The following is a 13,082-nucleotide window of genomic DNA, read 5'->3' on the forward strand; positions in this document are numbered from 1 at the left end:
TGACTGCACTGTTCACCCATTTTGAGACTGTCAGAAATCACTACCCCTAAATCCTTTTCTTTTGAAGTATTTGCCAACACTGAACTGCCAATACAATACTCAGATTGAGGATTCCTTTTCCCCAAGTACATTATTTTACATTTGGAAACATTAAACTGCAGTTTCCATTGCTTAGACCATTTATCTAGTAAAGCTAAATCATTTACCATATTACAGACGCCTCCAGGAATATCAACCCTATTGCACACTTTAGAGTCATCGGCAAATAGGCAAACCTTCCCTACCAAACCTTCCCCTATGTCACTCACAAATATATTAAAAAGAATAGGACCCAGAACAGATCCTTGTGGCACACCGCTTGTAACCTGACTCTGCTCAGAATACTCGCCATTAACAATAACTCTCTGATGTCTATGCTTCAGCCAGCTGCAAATCCATTGAACTATCCAGGGATTAAGTCCAATCTTCACTAATTTATCTATCAGCTCTTTATGTGGAACCGTATCAAAGGCTTTGCTGAAGTCCAGGTAGGCAATATCCACGGCACCACCTTCATCCAACACCTTTGTGACATAGTCAAAGAAATCAATGAGATTAGTCTGACATGATTTGCCTTCAGTAAAGCCATGCTGATTTGGGTCTAATAAGTTATTGTTTTTTAGGTGCTGATTTATCCTCTTTTTGAGTAGAGTCTCCATCATTTTAACTACAACTGATGTCAAGCTAACTGGCCTGTAGTTACCAGCTTCTTCTCTACTGCCCTTCTTGTGAATAGGCACAACACTGGCCATTCTCCAATCCTCAGGAACTTCTCCTGTTAACAAGGATTGGTTAAACAAATCAGTCAGGGGGGTAGCAAGGACAGATCTGAGTTCTTTAAGAACTCTGGGGTGGATGCCATCTGGACCCATTGCCTTATTTATCTTTAATCGTTCAAGTTCTTCTAAGACATCGGCTTCTAAGATCACTGGAGCTGAATCCGTACAGCTGGAAGCAATGCTATATCCCTCTATAGTATTATTTTGTAAGGTGTCTTTTGAGAAAACTGAACAGAAGTAGCTATTGAAATGGTCAGCGATCTCCTTATTCCCATTAATGCATGTATTATTCCCGGTACTAAGCTTCGTGATGCCGCAGTTTTTCTTCTTCTTATCATTAATATATCTGAAGAAGGTTTTATCCCCCTTCTTTACAGATTTGGCAATTTCTTCCTCTTTTGAGGCTTTAGCAGCATATATTATCTGTTTCGCCTCCTTCTGTCTCATTTTATATACCTCCCTATCAGCTATACTTCCAGACTCTTTATACCTCCTATAGGCAGCCTTTTTTTCATTGACTATAGCCCTTACATCATTGCTAAACCATAGCGGTTTCTTCTTCCTTTTACCTTTAGTTATTTGTCTTACATACAGTCCAGTGGCTTTTAAGATGGCCTTTTTTAATACAGTCCACTGGATGCTCGCTCCTGCCATTTTATCCCTCCCCTTTAATTCATTATCTAAATATTCTCCCATTGCATTAAAATTTGTTTTTCTGAAATCCAATACTTTGGTTGCATTATAGGATTGCTCACAATGAGTTTTTACATCAAACCACAAACATAGATGGTCACTGCAACCTAAATTTTCTCCCACCTTGACATCTGAAACCCAATTCCCATTCGTAAAAACTAAATCTAGAATATTCTCCCCTCTAGTTGGTGTCTTAACCAGCTGTGCCAGAGCTGCTCCTGTAAAGGCCTCTACTATATTCTTACTTTTGCATGTAAGGGCACTGGGGATATTCCAGTCAACATCAGGCATGTTGAAATCACCCATAACCACAATATCTCCCTTTACTGCCATTTGGGTAATTTCATCCACCATCTTGTTGTCATATTCCTCGGATTGCCCTGGAGGCCTATAGATCACCCCAATTCTAATGACAGAACCTTCTTTATTTTGCATGCAAATCCAGAGAGTCTCTAGATCTTGACACGTATTTTGAATTAGTGTTGTTTTTAGACTTTCTTTAATATAAATGGCTACTCCACCTCCCCTTCTCTCTATTCTATCCTTCCTATACAGTGTATATCCTGGTATGGATATTTCCCATTCATTAGAATCCTTAAACCATGTCTCAGTTATGGCAACCAGGTCCAAATTATCTCTAGATATTATGGCCATTAATTCACAGAGCTTGTTGCTCAAGCTTCGAGCATTTGTGCACATTACCCGAAGAACATTATTTTCGTTATTAGTTTGCCCCTTATCATCAACAACTACATCTATATTATTTGCAGCTCCCTTTTCATAAGCTTCCAAAAACTGCTTTATCCTCATTGGTCGGGGACAGAAATCACCCACATCAGTTACATCTCTGTCCCCTTTACCTAGTTTAAATGCCTGTCCAAAAAAGTTCTGAATTCCTCACCTTGCACCTGGGTACCTCTGTATGATGGATGCAAACCATCCCTCTTAAACAACTCCCTATTAGACCACCTACTGACATCATGACTTACATAGCCAAAACCTTCAGCTTTACACCACTGCCTTAACCACACATTAAACTCTCTGATACACGTTGTTTTATCCTCTTGGCCACAAACCGGTAACACCTCTGAGAAAGTCACTGAATCAGTTATTTTACCCAGCTCCACACTTAGACATTGAAAATCTCTTTTTACTACATTAACATTTCTCTGGGACAAATCATTTGTGCCAAGATGCACCACCACATCAATGTTATTACCTTTACTCACAGTCTTAACAATGTTTGTAATCCGCCTCCTGTCCCTGCTGGCAGTGGCCCCTGGGAGACACCTCAGCACCTTAACCACATCCTTGCTCTGTCCCAAATCAACACCTCTAACGGTCGAATCACCCACAAGAAAATGTGTCCTCTTTTTATTTCTACTAACTGTACTTGATGGTTTGGTGACATTTACGACAACTTCCCCTTTGAACATCCCCTCATTCTCTGCCTGAGGGACCTTGCTAATATCTCCAACATCCTTACTATTTAAATCCGCAAGAACACTATAGGAATTCGATACAGAGAGACCAAAATTGCTATGTTTTTGCTCAACTGCACGCAATCTTCCTGAACCGACAGTTGTCCACACAGCCCTCCTCCTCGGGGGGCGCTGTGGAAGTGGAGGCTGGACACATGGCTGCATTACAGCACGTGGCTGGGACAATCTTTCCACTTCTGACTGCAAGCTACAAACTAAGGACTGCAATCTAGAGATCTCGCCATCTAACCTAGATGTCCTTATGCAAAGAGGGCAGTACCCCAAGTTCCACAAGGTACTACGGAAGACAACAGCCAAACAAATGTTACACTGCACCAAGCCAGTCATCTTAACAATGTATTGAAATACAAGTACTTAGCAGGAAAATCAACAATCCCTATTGCTACCAAATTTTGCTGATTTTGGTTTATAGTTATATGATTCGCGCGCCGTTAGGCGCGCGGGCCACTACCTTCTTCTCCTTCTCTGTGATCTGAAGTGCAAATTAAAATGGCTTTTTCCTGCCTTTTATACTTCCCAGTCTAATCCTGCCCCAGCCTAATCTGATTGGTCTGTGTTTGAAAACAAACTGCTAATAAAATTGTCTGTAACAGCCAGTTATAAATGCCCCTTCTCCTTGAATTCAAAAAATGCAAATGCAAAAAGCAAACAGCACTACCTTCTTCTCCTTCTCTGTGATCTGAAGTGCAAATTAAAATGGCTTTTTCCTGCCTTTTATACTTCCCAGTCTAATCCTGCCCCAGCCTAATCTGATTGGTCTGTGTTTGAAAACAAACTGCTAATAAAATTGTCTGTAACAGCCAGTTATAAATGCCCCTTCTCCTTGAATTCAAAAAATGCAAATGCAAAAAGCAAACAGCACTACCTTCTTCTCCTTCTCTGTGATCTGAAGTGCAAATTAAAATGGCTTTTTCCTGCCTTTTATACTTCCCAGTCTAATCCTGCCCCAGCCTAATCTGATTGGTCTGTGTTTGAAAACAAACTGCTAATAAAATTGTCTGTAACAGCCAGTTATAAATGCCCCTTCTCCTTGAATTCAAAAAATGCAAATGCAAAAAGCAAACAGCACTACCTTCTTCTCCTTCTCTGTGATCTGAAGTGCAAATTAAAATGGCTTTTTCCTGCCTTTTATACTTCCCAGTCTAATCCTGCCCCAGCCTAATCTGATTGGTCTGTGTTTGAAAACAAACTGCTAATAAAATTGTCTGTAACAGCCAGTTATAAATGCCCCTTCTCCTTGAATTCAAAAAATGCAAATGCAAAAAGCAAACAGCACTACCTTCTTCTCCTTCTCTGTGATGTGAAGTGCAAATTAAAATGGCTTTTTCCTGCCTTTTATACTTCCCAGTCTAATCCTGCCCCAGCCTAATCTGATTGGTCTGTGTTTGAAAACAAACTGCTAATAAAATTGTCTGTAACAGCCAGTTATAAATGCCCCTTCTCCTTGAATTCAAAAAATGCAAATGCAAAAAGTAAACAGCACTACCTTCTTCTCCTTCTCTGTGATCTGAAGTGCAAATTAAAATGGCTTTTTCCTGCCTTTTATACTTCCCAGTCTAATCCTGCCCCAGCCTAATCTGATTGGTCTGTGTTTGAAAACAAACTGCTAATAAAATTGTCTGTAACAGCCAGTTATAAATGCCCCTTCTCCTTGAATTCAAAAAATGCAAATGCAAAAAGTAAACAGCACTACCTTCTTCTCCTTCTCTGTGATCTGAAGTGCCTCTCTGTGATCTGAAGTGTGATCTGAATTGAAATAGATTTTAGTATTAAGAATAAGAGAGAGTAAATTTTGATTTCTTTAAGTATGAAGAACAAAGACAGAACCAGAGAAAGAGGAATAGGAGATAGGTAGAGGATTTGAATGCAGCTAATTTTTATCACACTGATAAAATATTTTCTTTGGTTTTGCTTCTCTCGGGATACCAAGCTCTTGAGTTCTCAATGTCTTACTTGTTAAAAGATTTTGAGGCGCTCAGCTGTGCCTTGTTCTTTACAGCACCCCAGGGTGCTGATTATCTTTGATTATCTCATGATAAAGAATCTTCTTGTCATAATTTACATATTAATGTATGTAATTCTAGCCTTTAATAATGATGTCTCTTTAACATCAATTAAAACTTTATGACATTAATTTAACAAGAAAGCTAAACCTTCCATTCAGCCAACCCTTTTATGTTTAAAATATGCTTTTAACCAATTATTCTTAATTTCTTTTAAAATCCTATTTTTTGCATTGATTCTGCACCCATTGTAAATTAACAGGAAAAATAGGTGGAATTTAAATGTGAGTCAATCTGTATACTTCTGCTAAATAGCTATTAGCAATTTAAAAGTAATAGTAATTTCTAGAGATCTATTTTTTAAAAAATGTAACTTTTGATTTTTGTACATCTTTTATTTACTGACTATCCTAAAGATAAGTTATGGCAAAACATGGAGAGCTTTAAAAACACAAAACATATATTATGGATAACCAGAGCCAGAGAAGTGCTTTACACAATTGCTACACTCTGATCACCACAACTTGAGTACTGCAATGTATTATACATGGGGCTGTTCTTGAAGAACAGCTAGAAGCTTCAACTAGTCCAGAATATAGCAGAATGAGCAGTGATGGGCAATCTTTGGTATGTCCATATAACATTTTTGCTCTAAGACCTACACTGGTTGTCGGTTTGCTTCTGGGGTATGATTCAAATGTTGGCTGTTACCTATAAGACCGTTCATGTAATGTGACCTGGTTACATGGGCAACTACCTACCATAATTCTCACAGTATCTAACCATTTTGTCTGACAGGATTGTCACACTCTGGTTTCCTTCACTTAAACAGTGCTATCTATCAGAATCCTTAAAGTCTACTTTCTCTGTAGCAATGTCTGCCCTCTGAAATGAGGTTCTCCCTGAAATCAGGATGCCCTCTCCCTTAGTTATTTAGAACAGTTATAAACTCTTCTCCCAGGCCTTTTACAAAGGTGAATGAATGCTGCATCAGTTCTTTTTTCTAATCTTGTCCATTTTTCTTTCATTTCTTATTTTTGTTTCTGATTATAACTCTATTGGTGAACCACACAGAACTGTTGGGACTTGATTGGGTACAAATTTAATAATAAATAAATAACACAAGCAACCCCCCCCCCCTAAAAAGTACTAAAAAAGTACTAACCCTAAAAAGGGAAGAATGAATAGGGCCATGTAATATGAGTTTGTGTGGACTGAAAGAAATGATGGTGAGTTTGAGAGAAGTAGAATGGTAATGTAACAGATAAGGCGGATGGACAAGAGTAATTGAGAATATGAGGAGCTTATAAATTTAATAAGTGGATGAATGAATGAATAATAAGAGTACTAGAACATCCATAGAAGATCTCCAAGTTATTACCAAATTTAGACCACTATGGCAAGTATTTATTCATGCAGATTCCAGAGGAAACTTGGACTTGGTGATGCTGTACTAAATGCAGTCTTTTTTACCCATGTCCCAATTTTTGCATGAAAAAGGCAAAATCTAAAATTATCTATTGATGGATTCATGGAACTTGATGGATTAAGCATAATCAACTTTTGCCTCAACGTATGCCCTCTCATAAACAACCCCAAAAGCAGAACAACCAATTTCAACTTTAAGAAGGCCAACTTTGACAACATAGACTCTGACCTCTAATCTCTTGATTGGAACACAATATTCTCTGGCTGTATCATTGTAGATGACTATTACAATATATTTCTGCTCGAGATCCAAAGAGTCATCAAATTACATATACCGCTAATATACACCAAAACCAAGAGAAATAAATTACCCATAAAAATAAGAAATCTACAATCCAAAAAAAGATCACTTTGGTGTAAAAACAAAACAGGCTATGTTGCAAACTTTAAAAACCGCTATAAAAATTTATGTCATCAAATAAAGACTGAATGTACCAACTATCATATCAAACAAGAAGAAAATGCACGAAATCCACTCGTGCCTTCTATAACTTTGTAAACAACACACTTAAAGACTCTAGATCCATCCCACCACTTATGGGACCAAACGACAAAGAGTATATTGATGAAACAATTAAAGCCAACCTCTTTAACAACTTCTTCAGCTCTGTCTTTGTGAATAGTAATGGCTCATGCGCAGCATTTCTTAGTTGCACCCCAACTAACTTCAATGATCTAACAGAAATCGACTTTACCGAAGAAAATGTTAAGAAATCACTGCAGAACCTAAAACCATCTCTATCGGACCTGATGGACTATGTGCATACTTCTTTAAAAAACTCTCCTCAACTCTGGCTGAACCCCTAAGCATAATTTTCAAAATATCTTCTACAACTAACTCCCTACCTAAACTCTGGTCTCTAGCCACAGTCATCCCTATTTTCAAAACGGGTGATCCCAGCAATGTTGAAAATTATAGACTAATCTCCTTAACCTGTGTCACTTGCAAAGTCATGGAATCCATCATTAACCAATCCATTACACTCCACCTTGAAACAAATAAGCTACTTTCCAACAAACAATTTGGTTTCATTACAAAATTATCCTGCAACCTGCAACTTTTAAACTGCAAAAACATATGGACTACCCAAATTGACCAGGGTAAATCAATTGATGCAATCTACATAGACTTTTGCAAAGCTTTTGATTCAGCAGTTCACGACAAACTTCTTATGAAACTAAAATCTTATGGCATCTCAGGACCACTGCACAATTGGATATCAACGTTCTTGTCAAACAGACAACAGGTGGTCAAAATAGGTAATGCCATATCTAATCCTGCTCCAGTTAACAGTGGCGTTCCCCAGGGCAGTGTCCTAGGACCTACTCTCTTTATACTCTACATAAATGATGTCTGTGACAATATTATAAGCAATTGTCTTCTTTTTGCTGCTGATGTTAATACCTCAGATAATACTTCTACCCTTCAAAAGGACCTTGACCATGTAGCTGAATGGTCTAACAACCGGCAACTCCAAATCTCATCCAACAAATTCTCTGCCGTACACATTGGTAAAAAGAATCCGAATACTAAATACACACTTGGAGAAACTGAACTCGCAGAAGAACCTCACTCAGTCAAAGACCTTGAAGTACTCATTTCCTAAGTGTTAGAGCCCACTGCAACAGCATTGCCAAAAAAAGCACTAAGAGTCACAAACTTAATTCTACATAGCTTCTTCTCTAGAAACACCAATCTACTAACCAAAGCATACAAAACATTTGTCAGACCAATTCTTGAATACCGCTCACCTGTATGGAATCCACACTGCGTAACAGACATTAATACAATTGAAGGAGTCCAGAAATACTTCACAAGAAGAGTCCTTCACTCCTCCTCACGTAACAAATTACCTTACTCCTCCAGACTTCAATTACTATGTTTAGAAAATGTACAGCTACACTGCCTCCGAAATGATTTAACTGTTGTTCATAAAATCATACATCACAATGTACTCCATGTTAGCGACTACTTCATCTTTAACAACAACAACACAAGTGCACGCCATAGATACAAACTAAATGTTAATCACTCCAAACTAGAACCGCAGAAAATACGATTTCAGCAATAGCCTGGAATTCACTACCAGACTCTGTTGTTTCTTTCCCCAATCCCAAAATCTTCAACCTTACATTATCTACAATAGACCTCTCCCCTTTTCTAAGAGGTCTGTAAGGGGAGTGCATAAGTGTACCTATATGCCTACCATTCCTGTCTTAATGTCTTTTTATCTTTTCTATCTCTACTTTATACTTATATTATGTTAAATATGCTACAGTACAATACTATATTTGTACGACAAATAAATAAATAAAATAAATAAACTACTTTAAGCATAAGCAGCATCAATTATGATATGAATTCATGCTAGTGCACAACTTGATTTTACACAACTGTTCTTTTTAAACATACTGTAATGCCAACGTCTGCACTCTTCTAGCAGGAGGGAAGCTGTATGTCAACAGGGCTGAAAACTCCTCAAAAGCATGAACTATTGATTTCACATTCAACCTTTATGAACTTTGACAGTCACAACTGCACTGCAATTACTACCTGTTCTGGCTGTTACCAAGGTCAGGGTAAGTTAAATTTTCAGTACTTAACACGGTTGTGGTGAGAAATAGGTGTGAAGAATATTAAAGAGGATTATCTACAAATATTTTTGCATAGAAAAAAACCAATCAATTTACATATACTATCTACAATGGTACCTCTACTTAAGAACTTAATTCGTTCCATGATCAGGTTCTTAAGTAGAAAAGTTTGTATGTAGAAGCAATTTTCCCATAGGAATCAATGTAAAAGCAAATAATGCATGCAAACCCATTGGGAAAGAAATAAAAGCTCAGAATTTGGGTGGGAGAAGGAGGAGGAAGAAGAGGAGAAGGACAATCGCTGTCAAAGGAAGAAGGTTGTCAGGCTGAACTCTCTAACTCCACATGAAGCATTCTCTAACTCCAAATAGCACCTGAGAAATAAACCAAGCCCCAGTTCAATTCTCTCAATCAGAGTTCAATTTATTAACAGAACCATGTTGGCTATGCCATTGTCATTCCGATTCTGAATAGTTCCCAGAATCCCACCTAGGTTAAGGTTCATCTTAAATCCCCCACACCCACAAGTTCATCACAAGAGCCTGTTCGTGTGCAAGGGCTTATCAACTTCCTCTCCTCTTCAGTTCAGGCAGAACAAACGGTGACCTTGGCTTGGAGAAAGGAATCTTTGGTTGTGTCTAGTAACTTTCCCCTCTGACTACTCACTACTCCTCCCATCTCCCCTTGTGTTCTGTCTGGGTTTTCCCAGACCTCCACACCCACTGAAAAATAGCCAGACACTCTGGTAAAATCCAAAAGTAATTTATAGCAGGAAAAAATAAGCACAAAGGAAAACCTGTCTTCACAGCAGACAGGTTACAATACTTTACAACAGGGTCCTGATGTCCAGTCAATTCCAAAAGCTTCTTGCTGGCACCCCCCCCCAAGGTTTCAAGAGTCCAAGGCACAAACCAGGATTGTAGCCACCAAAGTTCACAAACAGGTCTCACGAATCTCCAAGATAAAACTCCACAAGCCAGGAAGGGTGGGGCCGCCTTTTATCCTTTCCCAAGCACCACACCCAAACCCAGCTGCGACCCCTAATGCTGGAAATATCTGGCCAATTGCGTTCTTCTCTCGTTAGCTCTCCTCTGTCGCATATCTATGAAGTCACTAGCATCTTCCCCCAGGGAATCCAGGCTGCTTGCTGGGGAGAGCTCCCCCTGGTGGAACTCTGGCTGTCCTTCATCTTCAGCCTGGGATTCAGCTTCTTCATCAGTCTGCCCCTCCTGGTCCTCAGCCTCTGAGCCGGACACCGACAGCAAATCAGCCATTCCCGGAGGGGTCCCAGGCTGAACCACAACACCATCCCCCCGCGGAAGGCCCCTCCCCACCTGCCAGCGGAGAGGACGCGGTTTCTGAGGGAACTGGGCGTGAAAAGCCCGAAGAAGATCGGGAGCGTCCAACAACGCCGCTTCCACCCAGGAGCAATCATCCGGATCCCCCTCTACCCATTGCACCTTGTACTGGAAACACCCATCCACCCAACGGGAATCCACAATGTCATGTACCATAGCTTCAGGGAGGTGATCACGAACACACGGGGCAGGAAACACGGGAACATTGGGACGGAGCGGACAATCGGGAGGGACAGGGACTAGCAGCGAACGGTGAAACACAGGGTGAACCCGCAAATTGTCCGGCAGGGTGAGCCGGTAAGCCACCAGATTAATCACCCGCTCAACGGGAAAAGGACCCAAAAACCGGGGATCTAGTTTGTGCCGGGGTAGTTCAGAGGCTACATATTTTGTGGACAACCACACCTGATCCCCCACCACCAAGGGGGGCACATCCCGCCTGGAGCGATCAGCCACCCTCTTGTAGTCCTCCTTGGCTTTATTCAGGTATCTCTTCACCATCTCGTGAACCGCCTGCAGCTCTGAGAGAAAGTCCTCAGCAGCAGGCACCGGGGAATCTAGGAGGGTCAAGGGAAAGAAGCGAGGGTGAAATCCATAGTTTGCGAAAAAGGGCGTGAGCCGGGTCGATGAGTGACGAGAATTGTTGAACGCGAACTCCGCGACAGGGATAAACCGGGACCAATCCGTCTGGCGATCCGCCACGACACACCGCAGGTATTGTTCCAATATCCCGATCACTTTTTCTGTACCGCCATCGGTCTGGGGGTGCTGCGTCGAGGCGAGGCACACGGACACATTCAGGGCCGACATCAATTCCCGCCAAAACCGGGCTGTGAACTGTGTGCCCCTATCAGAGACCACTCGATCCGGAAGCCCATGTAACCGAAACACGTGACTAATAAACATTTGAGCCGTGAGTTGGGCAGTGGGCACCCTAGTGCAAGGGACAAAATGCACCATCTTGGTGAGCATGTCCATCACCACCATGACTACCGTGAAGCGAGCAGAGGCAGGCAAATGAGTGACAAAGTCAATGGACACGGCACCCCAGGGTCTCTCAGGCGTGGGTAAAGGTCGCAGTAATCCCGGTGGGGCTCCAGTCACCCCCTTGGCCGTACGACACTGGACACAGGTGGCCACATAGGAACGCACATCATCTTGAAGGCGTGGCCACCAAAATGTCCGAGAGACTAGCTCCAATGTTTTAAACAGCCCAAAATGCCCCGCCACTGGACAGTCATGACACTGGGTCATAATCAACCCTCTCACTGGGCCGGCGGGAACATACAGCTGCCCCCGGTACCGAAGCAGCCCGTCTTGAAACGTCCATGGGGAATTGGGTGTTAACTCCCGCACTCTCTGCGCTACAAACCCATCCCCACGCTGCGCCTCCCGTAAACGGTGACGCAAGTCCACTGGGTCCTGAGTGGCAGCCAACGCTGCAGGGGGTAACACTGTCTGCAGAGGAGCCAGCTCTTTCGGGTGCGTGTATTCTGGCTTGCGCGACAAGGCATCCGCTCGGGGGTTCTGGGCACTGGGAGTGTACCTGATGCGGAAATTGAACCGCGCGAAAAAGAAAGACCAGCGAATCTGTCTCTGGTTTAATTTCCGGGCCGTCTGCAAATACTCAAGGTTCCGGTGATCCCCTCCAGGTAATGCCGCCAATGCTCAAAGGCGGCCTTCACCGCTAAAAGTTCCTTCTCCCAAATAGTATAGTTCCTTTCCGAGGGAGACAGCTTCCGGGAGAAGTAGGCACACGGAAACAACATGTCACCGGGCCGCTGGGCTTGGAGAAGCACTGCGCCAACCGCTACATCTGAAGCGTCGGTTTCTAACACAAACGGCTGAGCGGGATCAGGATGGCGCAGAAGCGGTTCCGCCATGAACGCCGCTTTCAGGGCATCAAAAGCCCGCTGTTCCGCCTCCCCCCAACCAAATGGGACTTGTTTCTGTAACAACCGAGTCAAGGGCGTGGTGAACGTGGCATACCCCGGAACAAAAGCCCGATAGTAGTTTGCAAACCCCAAAAGACGTTGTACGTCTTTCACCCGTCGTGGAGGTTGCCAAGACTGAAGTGCGGCCACTTTGTTCGGGTCCATGGAAATGCCACCTGGAGATAAAATGTGCCCCAGGAATTCGACGGTAGTCTGGAAGAATTGGCACTTCTCCAGCTTGGCATACAACTGCTGCTCCCGCAACCGGAGCAGGACCCGGCGCAAATGGGTCAAATGCAAGGCATGGTTCGGGGAATACACTAAAATGTCATCAAGGTAAATCACCACAAAATGGTCCAACATGTCCCGGAACACGTCGTTCCGGGACATGTTGGACAAACCCAGCTGCGACCCCTAATGCTGGAAATATCTGGCCAATTGCGTTCTTCTCTCGTTAGCTCTCCTCTGTCGCATATCTATGAAGTCACTAGCATCTTCCCCCAGGGAATCCAGGCTGCTTGCTGGGGAGAGCTCCCCCTGGTGGAACTCTGGCTGTCCTTCATCTTCAGCCTGGGATTCAGCTTCTTCATCAGTCTGCCCCTCCTGGTCCTCAGCCTCTGAGCCGGACACCGACAGCAAATCAGCCATTCCCGGAGGGGTCCCAGGCTGAACCACAACACCTTGTGTTGTG

At 42.4% G+C, this 13,082-nt stretch overlaps 1 protein-coding gene across 8 annotated transcripts in view; it reads left to right on the top strand.

The window, feature by feature from the left end:
* The window catches only part of PKHD1 (PKHD1 ciliary IPT domain containing fibrocystin/polyductin), a 359,271-nt gene that overhangs the window by 185,597 nt on the left and 160,592 nt on the right, over window positions 1–13,082 (top strand). For 5 of the 8 annotated variants that reach the window (XR_011557350.1, XM_070732513.1, XM_070732507.1 and 2 more), the window contains one exon: window positions 8,946–9,084. Coding sequence is in view for 7 of the 8 variants with exons in the window: in XM_070732513.1 (XP_070588614.1) it covers window positions 8,946–9,084 (139 nt within the window). In the remaining variant the exon portion in view is untranslated. The remainder of the gene's footprint in view (window positions 1–8,945; window positions 9,085–13,082) is intronic. The other 3 variants (XM_070732505.1, XM_070732510.1, XM_070732506.1) reach the window with 2 other exon arrangements.

This window comes from Erythrolamprus reginae, chromosome 1 (assembly GCF_031021105.1).
Source record: "Erythrolamprus reginae isolate rEryReg1 chromosome 1, rEryReg1.hap1, whole genome shotgun sequence".
NCBI classification, from domain to species: Eukaryota; Metazoa; Chordata; class Lepidosauria; order Squamata; family Dipsadidae; genus Erythrolamprus; species Erythrolamprus reginae.